Here is a 20,034-nt window from a genome sequence, read left to right as displayed (position 1 = left end):
AAAAGGCACTGAACATGTAAAATTTTAGAAAATCTTTTCAAACTACAAATCTACAACTCAAGAGTTTTCCAGCAAACTATGGCCTGGATTTTCTAAGGTCGCAGACCTTAGAAAATCCGGCGATAACCGGGGGTGGGGTGGAGAAGCGGGGGGTAGGCCTGCGAAAGCCGGCAGCGATCACACCTCCGCGGTGCAATCGCTGCCGGCTTTTGCACCCAATAGTGCCATCGTAAAAGGTGATGCTATTGGGCGCGAAACTGGCGGCAAAAAGGGCCCTTACCTTTTCACTGTCAGCGACGTCTTCGCGGCGTCTGCCTCGGTGCCACCCCAACTCCCCCCCTTCCGGAGCGGATGCGCCCAGAACCCGCCCTGATTTAGGTATCGCACATGCGACCCCTTTTGAAAATGACCCCCTATGACTTAATGAAATCAGAAATAAAGGAGGAGATAACTAAAAAGCAAGATAGACAGATTAACAAGGATTAATGATAAGATTATTTGGTTGATACATTATATTTACTCCCAGTATAAACATATCACCCAGAAAACATATACAGATGCTATGGAGGTAGAACATGGAATCTCATCTTTTGAAAGGAAACTGTTTTATCAGTTTAAAAACTGCATGACAGATTTCTGAAAACTTACATTCATTTATTTAGATTTATATTCCAACTTCAGACATTTCAAAGTAATAATCAGCTTTGAGCCAATTACCAAAGAACACTGGGAACACCAGCCTGGACGAGCTTAAACTTAGTAGAGTTTGGAAGCTAAGAAGATGTTACACTGCCTAATATCTGGATAAGAGACCAGTGCTATGACCTAAAGAATGTAATATCCTCAGGTGCATCCTTCTCATTACAGAGTGAATAGAAGGGTCTATAAAATACTTTTAGAGGGCAATTTTTAAAGCTATCTACTCAGGTAAACTGGCTTGTCCAAAAACTGCCCTCCTCTGCCTGACTACAGGTATATAGGGACTTCCACAGAGCATGTACTTTTAGCCAGATTAAAAAGAGGCACTCTCGTGGGCATAATTAGATCAGAGGAAGAAAACAGTGCGAGTACATTCAGTTTTCAAAAAGGCATGTAGTATTTTCTCCTCTGGCTCATGCTATCTAATTCCAAAAGAAAAATTATCTTTGAAAATTTTCTTCAGAGAGGACAAGATGGCAAACCACCCGAGCAGCGCGCTGAAAGAGCTCTCTCCGAATCCTTTTCCCTTTTGGCGATTTTCCTTTACTGAAATGCCTCATACTAAAAGGAATGCAAAGTGAGAATATAGTCTTTTCTCCCTTATCAGAGGACCATCAGCCGTGGATTGAGAGCTTTTTCACGGTTCCACCAATAACGCCACTGGAAGTGGGATCCGCTGTAAATGCCAATGCAGAGTGGACGTCAGCACTGCTGGCTGAAGGAGCATGTGTTGTGCTATGTCACGGTGCAATATTGCCCCTCATTTTCGTAAATCCCGCCCAAACTCCTCCCTGATCCCACCCCTTCCAAAAATTTGCATTCGCACCACGCACTAGCGTAATTATCGCATGCGTTATGGTGTTAACGCGTTATTGCGTGCATTAACGCCATAATGCATTTTGAGGAATGACCCGGTAAATTGGTAGTTTATTATCAGCAAAATCTGCTTAGTGAGTCAAAAATAAACAGATCATAAATCCCCCAAAACAGACCATGTTTACCAGGACTGCATCACTACGGGTGCTGCATCACTACGGCTGCATCACTACGGGTGCTGCATCACTACGGGTGCTGACAACAAAAACATTTATCTGTTACCCTTATGTAAACTTCTCACTGACCTCAATCTCAAACATTTTCTCTACGCTGACGATATTCAGGTCCTGATCCCCATCGAAGAATCGCTCGCAAAAACAATGTTGCACTGGGAATCCTGCCTCCAAAATATCAAACAACTTCTTACAAGTCTCAACCTGATACTAAATTCATCAAAAACGGAACTTCTACTCATCACTCCAGAAAACAGCTCCATCACATACACTCATCCTACCGTACCAAGCACTACACAAGTGAGAGATCTAGGAGTTCAAATTGACAATCACCTAAACCTGAAAGCTAACATAAACAAAACCACCAGAGACTGCTTTTACAAGCTCCAAGTGCTGAAAAGAATACGACCTCTCTTCCACACACATGACTTCAGAACGATCCTACAATCAATCATTTTCGCAAAGCTGGACTATTGCAACACCATCATGCTTGGTCTCCCTTCATCACACACCAAACCATTACAAATGGTACAAAATGCCTCCGCCCGTATACTCACCAACACCATGAGAAGAGAACACATAACACCTATCTTGATGGACCTCCATTGGCTGCCCATCCACTTCAGAATAATCTACAAGGCCATTCTCACCATTTTCAAAAACATCCATCAATTAGCCCCAATCGATCTCCATATTCCCCTCCGATTACACCATTCCACAAGACCGACAAGAGATGCTTACAAAGGATCACTTCAAGTACCTCCAGCCAAGACTACCAGACACATCACGCTTAGAGATCGGGCATTCTCCACAGCCGGTCCAACATTATGGAACTCCATTCCCCCGGATCTTAGAATGGAACCCAACATCTCAACATTCAAGATAAGACTCAAAACGTGGCTGTTCACGCAGGCCTTTCCTAACTCCAACCCCATCTAATCCCCCTTCATGCAACAAGCTCCGCTAGTATTAGCGTTAATAGCCACCTCTCACAATGTTATTTATACATATATTTTACTATCTAATCTTCATTTCCCTTCTCATTCCAAGTTATTGTTTTCCTTGTTATATGTAACTGCTTTTCTGCACTTTTGTTAAATGGTAAAGTTTCACCCTTGTTTCTTGTGAACCAGCATGATGGGACCACCGTCTTGAATGTTGGTATATAAAAAACTTAAATAAATAAAATAAATAAAATAAATATGGGGATGGATAAGGGCGTTCCTTTTTTATGTAATCACTTGGAAGTACTGGATATTTGGAGACTTTTGAATCCTATACTTAAATTTGTGCTCTGTTTCAAAGATTTCACAGGTCTTTGTTTTCTTTGGGCCAAGAGGATTCCCAAGTGAGAGAGACTTTATGGTTGGGTTAAATTTACCATAAAGAATAGTATAGTGCTATGAAAGTTTGTGGAACTTTATCTTAAATTACTCAGACTTAAAAGTTAATTAAATCAACATATCCTTTGTTTATTCAACAGTTGCTTGTAGACAAATCTCTCGGTCCCCCTGACATGGACTGTGTTTCGCCACAAGGGCTGTGTCGGGAGGGACAAAAGCCCAAGATTGAAACGGTAGAGTCTGTAACCTGGAGGTGTGGAATATGCTGAATGTGTTTTGGAGCGCTGCGGAGGGAATTCAAATTAAAAACATGTGACCATGATATTAACACCGGCATCTACTTCGGGAAGGATTTCTGAAAACCCGAAGGAGGAAGCATATAAGAACTTTCATCTAGATAGAAAACAATAAAAAAACGATTAGAAGGAGGATAATGGTGACCGGTTCCATTGGGACTGCCGCCGCATATTTCTTTTGTCCTGTCTGTTTAAATCTTACATCTCAATATTGTACTGAGTTGTTTCTTTTAATACTGTGTATGTTTATTGTAACTCGCTGAGATCTGTGGATTGGCGGGCTATACATTTTATAAATAAATAAATTGGAACTGTGGACAGTCCTTGAATCTACGTTGATGTATCCTTGATTTGTTTTCATAAATGTGATACATCCTTTCCACCTTTATGCGATTTGCTATTAATAACTTTTAAGCAATTTGAGGCCAATTTTCTTCAGTCAGTGGTTTTATCCATAGGCAGATTGATGTTCAGGACTGTAGTGAAAGATCTGTCCCACGGGGGGGTCTGCCTGATTTCTGATGTTAGTTTACTTTTTTCCTTTATCCAGTCCTTGCTCTAAGCCCTTTTTCTCCCCCCACCCTGCTTTTTGAGGTCTTCCTAGGGTTCTGCAACTTAGTCTGTTATTGCTGTAATTATTCTTTTTGGGGCAGATTTTCAAAGGATTTACGCGCATAGGGGGGTTATGCACGCTGGGTCTATTTTCAAAAGGCCCGGCAGCGCGCGTAAAGCCCCGGGACGTGCATATGTCCCGGGGCTTTTCTGACTGGGAGGGCAGGGGGCGGGATAGGGGCGGGGCGGGGAAGACGGTCCGGGGGCATGGTGGGCGGTCCAAGGGTGTGGCTGGACATCCAGGGCGGTCCGGGAGGTGAGGCTGAGGACTCTGGCACAGTGGCCAGGGGATCGCGCGCCGGCACAGCACTCGGCCAGCAAGCACAAGTTACGCCTGCCTCTGACCAGTTAAGGGCATAGCACCCTCTCTGCGCCGGTAGCCTACAGCACCGAAATTCAATTATTTTTAAGGCTAGCTGACCGCACCGCTAGAAATTCTGTCAGTAGATGTTAAACGTTTCATCTGACAGCATCACAAGCAACAAATCAGTCCACCAACCGTCCATGTATACCAATGCCGAGTTTCCCTGAAGAAGGAGTCGCAGAGCTCCGAAACATTGCAATGTCGGCTTGATCATCAAATATCAGTGGACTTCACTCAGATAAGTGTGACTGACACTTGATAGCTTCATTTCGGAAGAATCATAAAAAATTGTATCAAGTAACCTAATGATTAAAAAGCCCTAGTGTTCACAGGATAGCCATAAATTGAACAGTGGCACCATATGAAGGTTTACTTGAAACTAAATGAGTCTCCTCACATAGCAGGTTTTGATTTATATTGTGTTTTCTAGTACATGCTATATATTGAGTCTTTTTCATAATAGTGTATTACAATAAAACTCAGGAGATGGGCGTGCACATAGCACTAGTGTGTGCCCACCCTATTTTATAAAACGGGCAGATGTGCGCACAAGTGGTAATGTGTGCCCATCTCACATTTGAAGAAAAAGGAGTGTGGTGTGGCTGTGATGTGTGCAGGACATGGGTCTTCCAGGGTAGGGCCAAGAGATGTGCATGCAAGTATCTACTCGCCTGGGCACACGCCCAGGTCCAGTGCCGTATAACTTTATTTTTGCTAGGGAAGATGTATAAGTTAAAAAAAATGCAGGCATCTTTGAGAGATTTGAGGGGTCTGGGATAACTGAGGGGAGTGCAGGCTGTATAACCAGAGGGTTTGGAGGACCTAGGAGAACACTGAGCAAACTGGTGGATTAACTGGTGAAACTGGTCCTCAGCAGGATGCACACCTGTTATAAAATACAGGCAGTTGTGTGTCCATAAGCAGACTTGTGCTGCTGGGTGTGCACAAGCTTAAAATTAGGTGCACACATATGCGCTCCTAGGCTATTTTATAATATATGCGCATATGTGCATGCATGTTATAAAATGGCCACATCTCTGGGTGTGCGCCAATGCATATGTGTATATGTGTGCCCATGAGCCGGTTTGAAAGGTACCATCCCAATGTATAAATTGGCTCCACCTCGTGCTCATTTTTACGCATGCAACTTTTTAAAAATTCATCTTTAAATGTACAATCTCAGCATGCACTGGTACTTATAAATTACCTGATGGGTGTGTACGAGCTTTGTTTTAATGTCCAAGATATTGATGAGGCCAATCTACTATTCCAAAACTGTATGATACTGTAGGAATTGCAAGCTGGTTGATAGCTCGTATCTTATTTCATGCTGTTGAGACACGCTTCAATATCAACTTCACTCTCCTACAGTATTCTTTACTGATTTTTTCTCTCAATAATTTATGCTAAATTGTTCCACCTTTCTTTACTTCTAGATATGTATATACATCTTCCTGCTCCAGTTCCTTTATATTGCAATCTTCAGTCAGGGAGATGTTTTCAGATTTGCTTAATTTTTCTTTAAGGAAAGTTGCCTTCGCATATTTGTCCAAACCAAATGTCATTTTGACATCACCACACGAAGTTGTTTTGCAAAATGAACATCACAAAAACTGTAGAGTTTCAGATCATCAACAAATAGTGAGATATCTTTACAACTGGATTGGTTGCTCTAGGAGTAAGGCTATTTCCAAAGTCCAAGGAGTTAATGAGAGCACTCAGCAGATTTAAAGCCAGACAAAACAAAAGCAGTGATAGGGAATCTCCTTGAAATATTTCTCACTGGATCTTAAATATAGTGTCCATCTTCATAATTCAGGGAGTTTAGCCTGCCACATTTTCATAGTGATTTTTAGGTATTCTATCAGTACAGAATTCACTTTGTATATTTCAAGGCAATTTATTATCCAAGAGTGTGGGATGCTATCAAAGGTTTTCTTATAAGCAATCCATGCTATACTAAGATTTTGAGTATGCATACAGCTGGTCCTAAGCTTTATTCAGCATCAGCTGGTCTTTGATTCTACATGCTCCTCTTTTGTTACCTTTCTGTTCTAGAGCCAAGATTTAGAATCAAAGTGGTGATATATTCTATCTGCATTGATTGCAGTAAACAGCTTTTAGATTGTAGGCAAGCAGGTTATTGGTCGATAGTTTTGGGGGACATTATTTGGCTTTCCCTTTGGCAGGAGAAGTGTTCTTCCTGTTATTAGCCATTGTGGAGTTAATTTTGGCTTACTGATCAATTGGTTGTTATAGTTAGCCAGATCTTGATGAAGAGAGGTCAAATATTTGAGCCAAAAGTTGAGCATTTCATCAGGGTCAGGGCGCTTCCAATTAGGGGCTTGTTTTAACCTGGCTTCCAGCTCAATTGTTGTAACTTCAGGCCATTCCATAGTTTTGATGTTGGCCTGTTCTATATTCCCTTTATGCTGGGAAGCCATTTTGTTTTTCTGTTATGCTTTACAGGATTATCATACACATTTCTCCAAAACTGTTGTTTCATTTTTTGAAGGCAGCATTTTAACTGCACTAATTTTCCTCCTCAATTCGCTATAAAACTGCTTCAGGTTCTCTTTAAATGTTTTATTTTGGTGCCTCTCCTTTCTGTTGTCTTCATAGCCTTCGAAGCTTCTGTGCTTCTCTTGTTATTTTCAATTTATTATTAAATAATGTACATTTTTCTTCTGTTAATGCAGCATATCTTAGCATTATGTTTTGGATTTTTCTCATTGTCCTTGATCCTTTGAAGTAAGTGTCTACCAATGATATTCCTGCACGCAGTGCTTTAATTTTCTCTTTTTATGTTTTTTATAAAGGGGCGTTATCATCTTTCTCCTGTTCTTCGGCCTTGAGTCCTTGTTGGCAAGATTATTTCGTAATAATTTTTGCTGCACAATACTGTATCCAGTTTATATCCGTTAATATCAATAGATGTGCTTTAATACAGATTATGGCACAATTCATGTTACTTATCATGCTTCTAACTTTAGGTATTACATTTACTTCAGTAATCTTTCCCTCTCTAAGATCCCAGCATATCTTTCCCTCTCCATGTAAACCAGGAGTTCAACTGCCAATTCTTCAATCTCCTGTATCCTTTCTTCATTTTGCCTAACTCTGAGAGATGTATCTTTGATCCAACTCGGTCTGCTTTTAGCTTTCATAATATTATTATAAAAATTTCTGTCTAATATACTCTCTCAAATGTAGCATGCAATCCTATAAAGGAAGCACTATTTACTTTGCACATCCTGGTTCTCCAATACTTTAACTATTCTTTCCCTTATCTGGGAGGCTGTTCAGCAAAAATAAACAGAATACAATAATCACTAGAATACATTCACACTAGAAAAACCACTCTAAAATATATTAAAATCCCAATCCAGTGCCGAAAAATGTTTCACATCAATACTGCTATTCAAAAAATACTTTAGGCAGTATTATTTTCAGAAAAATAGCCAACTTGGCCAGATCTGTGAGAGTGACTGTCACAGATCCTGTTCCTTCTAAAGGTCCCAACCATAACAACTGAAATCCTTTTTTGAACAGAAGATTCATGCCCTGATGATGTCACTAAAAAGCAGTGCATTTTAAAAGTTCTCACATTCCCAGCACAGCTTTTTCTCACCATTCTCAGGATCCTTTTACAAGTGCCAGCCTTTTCTATTTTATTTTTCTCCTTAAAAGTAGCCAAACTGCTCCCAAAAATCACAAGGAAGCTGGTCTCTGTGCTCCCCTCGTGTTCTTCCACTGGCATTTCACTTTATGTCAATCAGGAGGCTATTTCTCATGCTGGAGCTACTGCCTGGTTTCCAGGGCATTCTTCAAGCCAAGTAGTTACAGAAGGTAAAACCTGGAATTGAATCCCTGTGCTTACTGTGTAATTTTCCTAGAATGTCATCTTATTTAGTTATTTATTTATTTGTTTTATTAATTTATATTCCGCTTTTTGGCACTTCAAAGCGGATTACATTCGGGCACTGTAGGTATTTCCCTATCCCCAAAGCGCTTACAGTCTACTCATGATGACTCAGAGCTTCCTTAATTCATAAACATGTGCTTGATGAACATTTAGAAGGTGGCAGGGCCTTGCCTAAGGTGCCCTACTCCTTATTTTGCCTCAATTTATTTAAACCATAGACTGCGTGGCTACACTGACAATATCGTCTGGGTTTGCCCAGATCAGTCATCCACATGGCAAGGTATGCTTCCCCATGACTTTTTTTTTTTTTTTCCCCCCTCTCGCAACAGCACCACAACCTGATCCATTTTAGAGCTGTGATGTCATTGCCGTGTCACAGCCACAACTCCACTTCAGTAGAAGGGGCTTTCCCATGGCCTCCAGCCACCTCCTTAAGCCTCCCTGAGCCAGGCCTGAGGCTTGAAAATAGCAGCAGTGACAGAACCCACTTGTTCCACCCCTTGCCTGTTTAAACGCCACGGGAGGCAGTGAACAGCACTCCTACACCGGCCAGCTGCTGCCTCCTTAGTGTAGTATGACGCTGCCAGCGCTGGGCTTGTTCCACATTGCTGACAAATGAGGGCAGAAGAAGAAAAAATAGCCTTTAAACGGCATTAGCAGGGGCAGTGCAGCACCTGCTGCCTGCCTTCCCCTGTTGGGCTAAAACAGCCGTTCATAATCAGCCAGCCCTAACAGCTCATCTGACCATGATGGCCAGTGCCAAGGGGCATTTCCAGGGGCACAGGTGCCTCATCAACAGCAGGTGGCAAAAAAAAAACCTATTTCATTTAATGGTCCACACTCACACAGAAAATGACCAAGAATTTAAACTTAATATACTGCTTTTCCATAAAATATTACATCAAAGCATTAGGAATCGACAGACAGTGCGTGCCATCCTTATTTAACTTTCTTACCTGCTGAATGCAGAAACTGGACTTATGATGAAGTGTCTTCAACCATCATGAGTTAAATGCATTTGACACAGGTTATAAATGCAATATGGGAAGCTTGCAGGGCGTCTGTACTATGACTGTGCTGGTAAGGAGTTTGGCACATGATCCTGCTAACTATGGAGTTCTCGAGTATTTATTTTCAAATTTGCACTGTATGTTTACTCTACACTCACTTTAGATACTGATATACACTGCTGCGTGGGCCTACAATGCTAGTTAAAAAGAAAATAACATATGCATTGCAAATTTTACATTTTAACAAGCACTGATATTGACCAAATGATTCTAAAAGAAATCATGTCTCCTAAAATCAAACTATATATGTTTATTACTGAAATGAACAAAGAACTTACTAGTTATCATTGCTCCAGAAACAGAAGCTAGAAATCCCACACTGATCAAGATAAGGGACATTAGTCTGCCTTGCTTGTGCCTTTGTAGCATTACAAACATCAAGATTCCCACAGCACCATGGACAAAGAGAGAAGAGAAGAGTGCCCATAGGAAAACCCAGTACCACATCTCTGAAAAGAAAACAGATATGGCATAATTAAGCAGCTGATCAGAAGTCATCACATAATCATGCAAATTAATAAATATGAAATTACTAATGTTGGTCTTCTGCACAAATAGACTGTGAATGAAACCTTTCCAGTAAGATATTTATTGCAACAATATAGAAACATATAGAAACACAGAAATGACGGCAGAAAAGGACCAAACGGTCCATCCAGTCTGCACAGCAAACTTTTGGTAGCATCAAAGGTATCAGGCTTATTGATTAAGGGTAGTAACAGCCGCATCAGCAAGTTACCCCCATTCTTATTTGTTTTCCCAAACCTTAAAATTTAGTGTCCTTGTTGGCTGCTGTCTGAATCCAATTCCTCTTTTTTCTTTTCCCCCTACCATTGAAGCAGAGAGCAAGATTGGAGTTTTATCAACAGTATGAAGGCTTATTGGTTAAGGGTAGTAACTGCCACACCAACAAGTTACTCCCATGCACTCTTTTCTTCATTTCCATCCTTTAAGGGATCCACAGTGTTTATCCCATGCTAATCTTTCATCGTTTTTGTTCTAACCACCTTCTCTGGAAGGGCATTCCAGGCATCCACTACATTCTCTGTGAAGAAATATTTCCTGAAGTTGGTTCTGAGTCATCCTCCCTGGAGTTTTATTTTGTGACCCCCAGTTCTACTGATTCCTTTCCAATGGAAAAGTTTCAGAGTTTGTGCATCATTAAAACCTTTCAGGTATCTGAAGGTCTGTATTATATCTCCCCTGCACCTCCTCTCCTCCAGGGTATACATATTCAGGTCCTTCAACCTCTCCTCGTAAGTCATTTGATGGAGACCCCCCACCATTTTTGTCACCCTTCTCTGGACTGCCTCCATCCTGTCTCTATCCCTTTTGAGATATTGTCTCCAGAACTGAACACAATGCTCCAGGTGAAGCCTCAACAAGAACTTATCAAGGGGATTAAAACCTCCTTTATCTTACTGGTTATTCCTTGCTCTGTGCAGCCCAGCATTCTTCTGGCTTTAGCTATCGCCTTGTCACATTGCTTCGCCATCTTCAAATCATTAAACACTATCACCCCAAGGTCCCTCTCTTGCTCCATGCACAGCAGCCCTTCATCCCCCATCACATACAGCTCTTTTGGAGTCCCACACCCCAGATGCAAATGCCAGCATGTGCACAGAAAACAAGAACAGGATATGGAAAAATAAACTGATATTGAGCACACAATAATTCTTTTCTTTCATCTATTTCTATGTGGTTCCAATTAAAACAACAGAGGGTAATTTTCAGAGCCACTTCTACAGGTAACGTAATACTTTACACATAGAAATGGCCCTTTAGAAAACTGTGCAACCCAGTCTGTGCATAAAATTATGCACAGATATACTGTATGCATGTCCAATTTTGTACATAGGGGAAAAGCATTCCAGGGGTGGTGTCTGGGCAGGGTTGGATTTAGGTGTAATGTGTTCTATTTTAAAAAGTGTGCATGTAAACTTCTTGGCAAAACTACATAATAATTAATAATAATCTATATTCCGCTTTTTGGCACTTCAAAGCGGATTACATTGAGTTACTGTAGGTATTTCCCTATACCCAGAGGGCTCACAATATAAGGACCTCATTTACTAAGCATTTTTCCTGTAGACACAATGGGAGAAAAGCCTTAGTAAACCAGACCCTATATTTGTACCTGAGGCAAAAGAGGGGAAAGTGACTTGCCCAAAGACACAAGGAGTAGACGTATAGGATTTGAATCCAGGTTTGCTCTGGTTCATATCCTTCTCCTTTAACCACTAGGCTACTCCTCCACTCCACTCCAGGCACCTCAAAGCAGGTATAATTATGTACACATAAGTTTGCTGGGATAATTTTCAAAGCACAAGTACATGCCTACTTTCACTTTGAAAATTAGTGTAAAGCTTGCAGGTAAAAATATAATGCAAGACTTTATACTGGTACATAACTTATAGGCAGGAGAAATGATCTGCAGTTGTAGATATGAACTGAAGCCTATTTACCTGGTTGCAATCCAGAAGATACTGCATTGCAAATTCTACCTAACCAAATGCAAAGACATTCCTTTCAACAATATTTTTGAGCTTATTCAGATTATGCAGACAGATTAAAATGAAGATACTCCAAACATGTTTATTTATCCACAAAGCCTATACAGTCATTCCTCTCCACTAAATGTACTGCACATTATTACTTGAGTCTATGTGGATCAGTTTACAAATAAGGAATAAAGGAGATTTCTCAAAGCAAAACCAAACTCCTCCCAGGAATAGCCTAATTTTCACCTCAGATTCCTCTGCCCAGGTCACGATTCACTATTCCACTATTCAGGCCCAGATATTACTTCACTGTTATTATAATGATTTGTATAGTGCATCCCAGATGAACACAGTATCATACAGAAACAAACAACAGAGTGTATCTACTTCTTGGAGCTTACAATCTAGTCAAGACAGACAAGAAACAAATGAGGCATTGGGCTAAGCATATAGCAAGGCCATAACTGAGAAAAAGTAAGATAGATTAAATTTAGGATATAGAGTATCGCCTAATCTGATATTGGGGGGTCATTAACTACTTACAGGGAAAGATTTAGATTAAGAGTATAATTAGGTACAATTTGAAAAGGTAGACATACAGATCATGTTATAAGTTAAGGCTTCAGAAATCAAGCTTCTGCCCTGCTAACAGTCTATGGCAGGGGTGGTTAAACTTTCACAACCAAAAGCCAAGAAACTGGAATGCATGGTTCCAAAGAGCCTCAAATTTTCAAGAGATGAGAGGGAGGAGGGGAGTATACCCTTCCAAAAGTCTCTCTCCATCTCTGGATGGAGAGAGACTACTGGTTTATCTCATCCCCATTCTGTCCTCACAGTCTCTCTCAATTCTCCAAACTTGTCCTCACTAGTCTCTCTCAATCGCATCATTTTCCCACTAGTCTCTCTCAATCCTCCTACCCTGTCTCGACCAGTCTCTTCCTCAAATCCCCCACTCTCTCCACCAGTCTTTCTCTCTCTTTCTCAATCCCATCCTATACCCCCAATTTCTCAATCTCTTTCTCAGTTTCCCCACTCTATCCTCACCAGTCTCTCAGCTCTCTCAGCCTATCCCTATCAGCATCTATCTCAATCCTCCCACCCAGTGACAAGCATCTCCTTCTTTCTCTCCATCATGCTCTGCCCAATATCTTTCTCCCAGAACAGGCAGGATGGTAGTCCTCACATATGGGTGACATCATCAGATGGAGCTTTGTCACAGAACACCCAGTAACCCTGCAGCCACCAGGGGTCCCCCCTTCAGTCTCTTTTTTTCCCTGCAGCAGTTGCCTCGCGGTTTAGGAGCTCTGAGAAATTTCTCACAACTTTCCTCACGGAACTATTTGAAATTTATCTTCTTAATTAAATCCTTCATCGGGGTCCCACATCGTGCTCCGTTCCCTCCAACTCTCGGTAAGTGTTTTTTCCGATACTTGCGGTCGGTTCCCGGCAATTTACCGCTTCAGTACCAGACGGTCACCAACTGCGCGCCTGCCAAATTTTAACATGGCGACCGGGTTTAGGAAATGCCCAAAGAGTCCGAGGACCATGTCTATAACGGACCCGCATGAAGTCTGTGTTTTGTGCTTAGGCCCCTCGCACAACGTTCGTCGATGCCCTAGTTATACACAAATGACCCCCAAAGGCTGTCACACTTGCCTGGACAAAATGCAGCAGTTGTTTGCTTCAAAACATACTGCTCCATCGACGCCAGTTCAAGTGCCACTGAACGTGGAGGGACCGTCAACCTCGGAGAAGATTCGCCAGGAGCACCGTGGACAGGGTGACCGTCCGTCACTGACTTCATCGAGGACATCGGCGTCATAATCCTCAGTGCCGGGGAAAGATTGGACCGAGCACCGAGGGAAACATCGACACCTGCACCAAAGGGCGTCCCCGACCACTGCCGGCACCGATACCGCAGCGACTTCGACTTCCATCGAGCTGCCTGCAAAAAGGGTCCGGGAAGAGGAGCCCCCACACTCCTCTGGACCCGGGATCCCTAGGCGTTCCCCACCGATACCGGTGCCGGGCACCGAGCCTCCACAGGCCCCTGTAGAGGCTCTTGTGATGCCTAGCCTGCCTCCTACCCTGATCGCCATGCCACCCATGCTGGCTTCCCAGGAGGAATTGGACTGCATGGTCCAAGAGGCAGTGTTGAAAGCCTTACAAGGCTTCCAGTTGCCGCCGGTGCCGGCCCCCATACCGGCCCCAGTACCGACTTCCTCGATGATGGCACTGCTCCTCGAGCGCCCCGGTACACTCATTGGTGGTTAACGACTTCTCTGCCATCGGACACGCTGGCATCGAGTCATCCATCGAGGCCTCCACAGGTCCCGATTCCAGTACCAGGTTCCTCAGAGGAGGAAGGATCGATTTCCGGCCACGTCCCCTCCATGGGAACAGTCTATGCCGGAGCCCATACCAAGGCCATCGGAGCTACCAGTACCCAAGCGCACCTCACCTGCCCCGATTCCATCGATGCCGACACCGATTCCATCGATGTCGGCGCCGCATCCATCGATGCCTTCCCGCCCTCTCGGCTTTGGCATGCTTCCTCCATTGGGAGCTCCACTGGGAGAAGGAGAAAGTCCCTATAATCCATGGGACGATGTATCCTCAGATGATTCATCACAGACATCTGAGGACTTGCTCTCAGAGCCTTCACCACTGGAGGAAAGGCGAAAATCTCCTCCAGAAGACCTCTCCTTTTCCAGTTTTGTCAAAGAGATGTCAGAGACTATATCTTTTACACTGGTCATGGAGAAAGATGCTCACCATAAAATTTGTAGATGCTCTGAAAGAAATAATGGCAGTACCAGTACATGAAGTTCTTTTGGACCTCATGCACTGCCTGTGGGAACATCCTGGTATGGTACCCCAGTCAATAAAAAGACATATGCTACCTACCTGGCTCAATAAGCCCCAGGTTTTCAAAAGAGTCAGCTGCCCCACCACTCTGCAGTTGTGGAATCAGCTCAGAAAAAGGCTAAATGGTTGCGACCACATTCCTCTGCTCCTCCCGGTAAGGAACAGAAAGCATTGGGTGCGATGGGACGAAGAATTTTCCAAGGGTCCATATTGATATCGCAAATTGCAGCATATCAACTATACATGACCCAATATAATAGAAATCTCTGGAAACAAGTCCAGGAGATTGCGGAGTCAATACCACAGCAACAACAAGAAGCCTTGTCCTCCATCCTACAAAAAGGAATGGAAGCAGATAAACATTAAGTCAGAGCCGCCTACGATTCTTTTGAAACAGCATCCAGAGTCTTGGCAGCGGGAATCAATGCTAGACGCTGGGCCTGGCTTAAGACCTCAGACCTACGCCTGGAAGTGCAGGACAAACTGGCAGATCTACCCTGTAGCGGAGACAACCTGTTCAGGGATAAGATCCAGGACGCAGTGGCCCAGTTAAAGGACCATCATGAAATATAGAAACATAGAAATGACGGCAGAAGAAGACCAAACGGCCCATCCAGTCTGCCCAGCAAGCTTCGCACTTTTTTTTTCTTCTCATACTTAACTGTTTCTCTTGGCTCTTAGTAACCTTTTGGTTCTATTTCCCTTCCAACCCCACCATTATTGTAGAGAGCAGTGTTGGAACTGCATCTAAGTGAAATATCTAGCTTAATTAGTTAGGGGTAGTAACCACCGCAATAAGCAAGCTACACTCATGCTTATTTGTTTACCCAGACTATGTAATTCAGTCCTTGTTGGTTGTTCTCTGTATATAGATCCACTTTTCTTCATTTCCCCTGCTATTGAAGCAGAGAGTTATGCTGGATATGCATTGAAAGTGAAGTATCGGTCTTCCTCCCCTCCCGTTGAAGCAGAGAGCTATGCTGGATATGCATTGAAAGTGAAGTATCGGTCTTTCTCCTCTGCCATTGAAGCGGTGAGCTATGCTGGATATGCATTGAAAGTGAAATATCAGACTTATTTGGTTTGGGGTAGTAACCGCCGTAACAAGCAAGCTACTCCCCACTTTTTTGTGAATGCAAATCCTTTTTTCCACATTTCCTCTTGCTGTTGAAGCTTAGAACAATGTTGGAGTCGCATTAACCGTGTGTATGTTTATTGAATAAGGTTATTATCTCCAGGTAGTAGCTGTCATACCCGTGAGCCACCCACTCTTCATTCACGCCCTCTAGACTTTATGGATCCACAGTGTTTATCCCACGCCCCTTTGAAGTCCTTCACAGTTCTGGTCTTCACCACTTCCTCCGGCAGGGCATTCCAGGCATCCACCACCCTCTCTGTGAAGAAATACTTCCTGACATTGGTTCTGAGTCTTCCTCCCTGGAGCTTCAAATCGTGACCACTGGTTCTGTTGATTTTTTTCCAACGGAAAATATTTGTGGTTGTCTTTGGATCATTAAAACCTTTCAAGAATCTGAAAGTCTGTATCATATCACCTCTGCTCCTCCTTTCCTCCAGGATGTACATATTTAGATTCTTCAATCTTTCCTCATAAGTCATTCGATGAAGACCCTTCACCTTTTTGGTCGCCCTTCTCTGGACCGCCTCCATCTTGTCTCTGTCTCTTCGGAGATACGGTCTCTAGAACTGAACACAGTACTCCAGGTGAGGCCTCACCAAGGACCTGTACAAGGGGATAATCACTTTCATTTTCTTACTCGATATTCCTCTCTCTATGCAGCCCAGCATTCTTCTGGCTTTAGCTATCTCCTTGTCACATTGTTTCCCCGACTTCAGATCATTAGACACTATTACCCCAAGGTCTCTCTCCTGCTCCGTGCACATCAGCCTTTCTCCCCCCATCGAATACAGTTCATTCGGATTTCCACTCCCCATATGCATGACTCTGCACTTCTTGGCATTGAATCTCAGCTGCCATATCTTCGACCACTCTTCCAGCTTCCTTAAATCCCGTCTCATTCTCTCCACTCCTTCCGGCGTGTCCACTCTGTTGCAGATCTTAGTGTCATCCGCAAAAAGACAAACCTTACCTTCTATCCCATCCTCAATGTCGCTCACAAAGATATTGAACAGGACCGGTCCCAACACCGATCCTTGCGGTACACTGCTTAAAACCGCTCTCTCTTCAGAGAGAGTTCCATTTACCATCACACATTGTCTTCTGTCCGTCAACCAGTTTGCAATCCAGGCCGCCGCCTTGGCACTCACTCCTAAGCTTCTCATTTTATTCACCAGTCTCCTATGCGGGACCGTATCAAAAGCTTTGCTGAAATCCAAGTAGATGACATCGAGTGCTCTTCCTCGATCCAATTCCTTGGTTATCTAGTCAAAAAAGTCAATCAGATTTGTCTGACAGGATCTTCCCGTGGTGAATCCATGCTGCCTCTGATCCAGCAATTCTCCCGACTGTAAATAGTTCACTATTCTCTCTTTCAACAGTGACTCCATTACTTTTCCCACCACTGAAGTGAGGCTAACTGGTCTGTAGTTACCAGTCTCTTCTCTGTTCCCACTCTTGTGAAGCGGGAGTGGGAACCCTACGCCAGTTATCAAACTGTCTCCCCAGATGTCCCTCCGTAGCCTGCAGGGCCTCATGTAGAGAACCCAAGAAACAATTCTATAGGCCATGCAGATATTACCCTCCTGCGTCCCGTGCATGACCAGCTCGGGCACCTCAGAGGGGACATGCGCGCCAATCTAGAACATCTAGACCACAGCCAGCTCCACAAGCTGGCCCTGGTTCTGGATTTTGTCTCTTTTCCAGAGAGCAGCAGCCATATTCCAGTGGGGGGGCTGCCTGTGCCACTTTGCAACAAATAAGAACATAAGAAATTGCAATGCTGGGGCAGACCAAGGGTCCATCAAGCCCAGCATCCTGTTTCCAACAGGGGCCAAACCAGGCCACAAGAACCTGGCAATTACCCAGACACTAAGAAGATCCCATGCTACTGATACAATTAATAGCAGAAATAATTTTACTTGAAAGAAAATGCAGTTACAAAAGCATCCCAACTTTGGTTTTTGAAAATAATGTTAAGATAACACCATCCTTTTTTGCAAGAGATCTTGGGGTCATCATAGATACAGAACTTAGGGGGTTATTTTCTAAACCCTTATCGCATGCGAAAAGGGCCTTTTCACATGCGATATGCTGCAAATTAGGGGGAGGGGAGGAGTTGGGGCAGGGAGGGGTGGAGTCGGTGGTGTTTTTGCTGCTGGCGATAATGTTACTAACATTATTATTGGCAGTAGCACGCCGAATAACTACACCTTTTATGGTGTCGCTATTCGGTGCGAAAGCGGGTAGCCGGCACACCACAGTGCTGCGAAGGCTGTGGGCTTTCGCAGGCCTGCCCCCCCTCTTGCCCCCGCCCCCCGTTTTCACATGATTCACCATTCTGCAAAAGAATGGTGAATCCAGGCCTTAGTCTGAAGAAACATATCGCCGCTAAATTAAAAGATGGATGTTTTAAATTATTAACTCTAAGAAGACTGAAGCTATTTTTGGAACAATATGATTATAGAACAGTTCTCCAAGCTCTAATATTTGCAAATATTGATCATTGCAATACTCTGCTTTTAGGCTTACCGCATCCTACTACTAGACCCCTCCAGGTATTACAGAATGCCGCTGCCAGAATTCTGACTGGCATAAAAATATGTGATCATATCACACCAATCTTAATCTCTTTACACTGGCTCCCGATAAATTACCGGATACAATATAAAACAGCATGTATAATACATAATATAATTTATGGCGAGAGAACCGAATGGTTAAACACAGCTATACGATTGCACATCCCACAAAAAAACTTGAGATCAGCAAACAAAGGACTTTTGACAATTCTGACAATAAAGTCCGCCAGACTTAGTCAAGTAAGGGAACGACTAATATCAATAGCAGGACCAAAGGTCTGGAATACACTACCAACGCAATTACAATTACAAGTAGACAAGAAGAAATTTAAGGCAGAGCTTAAAACATGGCTTTTTAAATGCGCTTATACAGAAAATGAGTAACAGGCACAAGCAGGCATAACTCTTGCTTTCTTTTACTGTTATGTCTTTTTAATTCATATTTTTTTAAATTAAGACTGATGTCCAATGTTTTAAATATTCTTAGCAACTGTTTTTAGGAATAGTAATGCAGTATGTTATAGATTTTCATTTCTATTTTAACAGCTAAACTATAATATTTCTGTACTCTTTTTTAAAATTATTTTAGCTATTACTATTTATTGTACTATTGTATTTCTCTATTTTATTCGATTGTAAACTGTTGTGAAGGCTTTGCCGATGTGACAGTATATAAAAAATAATAAACCATAAATCATTCCCTAAGTAAACTTGATTAGTAGCAGTTAATGGATTTCTCCTCCAAGAACTTATTCAAAGTATTATCCACTATGATGCCTAGATCTTTTTCCTGGGTGGTAGCTCCTAATATGGAACCGAACATTGTGTAACTACAACAAGGGTTATTTTTCTCTATATGCAACACTTTGCACTTGTCCACATTAAATTTCATCTGCCATTTGGATGCCCAATCTTCCAGTCTTACAAGGTCCTCCTGTAACGTATCACAATCTGCAGGAAATTTAACTACTCTGAATAATTTTGTACCATCTGCAAATTTGATAACCTCACTCGTCGTATTCCTTCACAGATCATTTATATATATATTGAAAAGCACCGGACCAAGTACAGATCCCTGAGGCTCTCCACTGTTTACCCTTTTCCACTGAGAAAATTGGCCATTTAATCCTACTCTCTGTTTCCTGTCTTTTAACCAGTTTGTAATCCACGAAAGGACATCTCCTCCTATCCCATGACTTTTTAGTTTTCTTAGAAGCCTCTCATGAGGGACTTTGTCAAACGCCTTCTGAAAATCCAAATACACTACATCTAGCGGTTCACCTTTATCCACATGTTTATTAACCCCTTTAAAAAATGAAGCAGATTTGTTAGGCAAGACTTCCCTTGGGTAAATCCATGTTGACTGTGTACCATTAAACCATGTCTTTCTATATGCTCTACGATTTAGATCTTGAGAATAGTTTCTACTATTTTTCCTGGCACTGAGGTCAGGCTCACTGGTCTATAGTTACCCGGATCGGCCCTGGAGCCCTTTTTAAATATTGGGGTTACATTAGCCACCCTCCAGACTTCAGGTACAATGGATGATTTTAATGATAGGTTACAAATTTTAACTAATAGATCAGAAAT

General features: G+C 42.6%; 1 protein-coding gene across 1 annotated transcript in view; it reads right to left on the bottom strand.

Annotated features, from left to right (window-relative positions):
* The window catches only part of TMEM170B (transmembrane protein 170B), a 74,563-nt gene that overhangs the window by 14,997 nt on the left and 39,532 nt on the right, over positions 1-20,034 (bottom strand). Inside the window, exon 2 of the mRNA XM_029590664.1 lies at positions 9,637-9,807. Within this exon, the coding sequence (XP_029446524.1) occupies positions 9,637-9,807 (171 nt within the window). The remainder of the gene's footprint in view (positions 1-9,636; positions 9,808-20,034) is intronic.

This window comes from Rhinatrema bivittatum, chromosome 2 (genome assembly GCF_901001135.1).
Source record: "Rhinatrema bivittatum chromosome 2, aRhiBiv1.1, whole genome shotgun sequence".
NCBI lineage: Eukaryota > Metazoa > Chordata > Amphibia > Gymnophiona > Rhinatrematidae > Rhinatrema > Rhinatrema bivittatum.
This window is presented reverse-complemented; position numbering and strand designations above follow the sequence as displayed.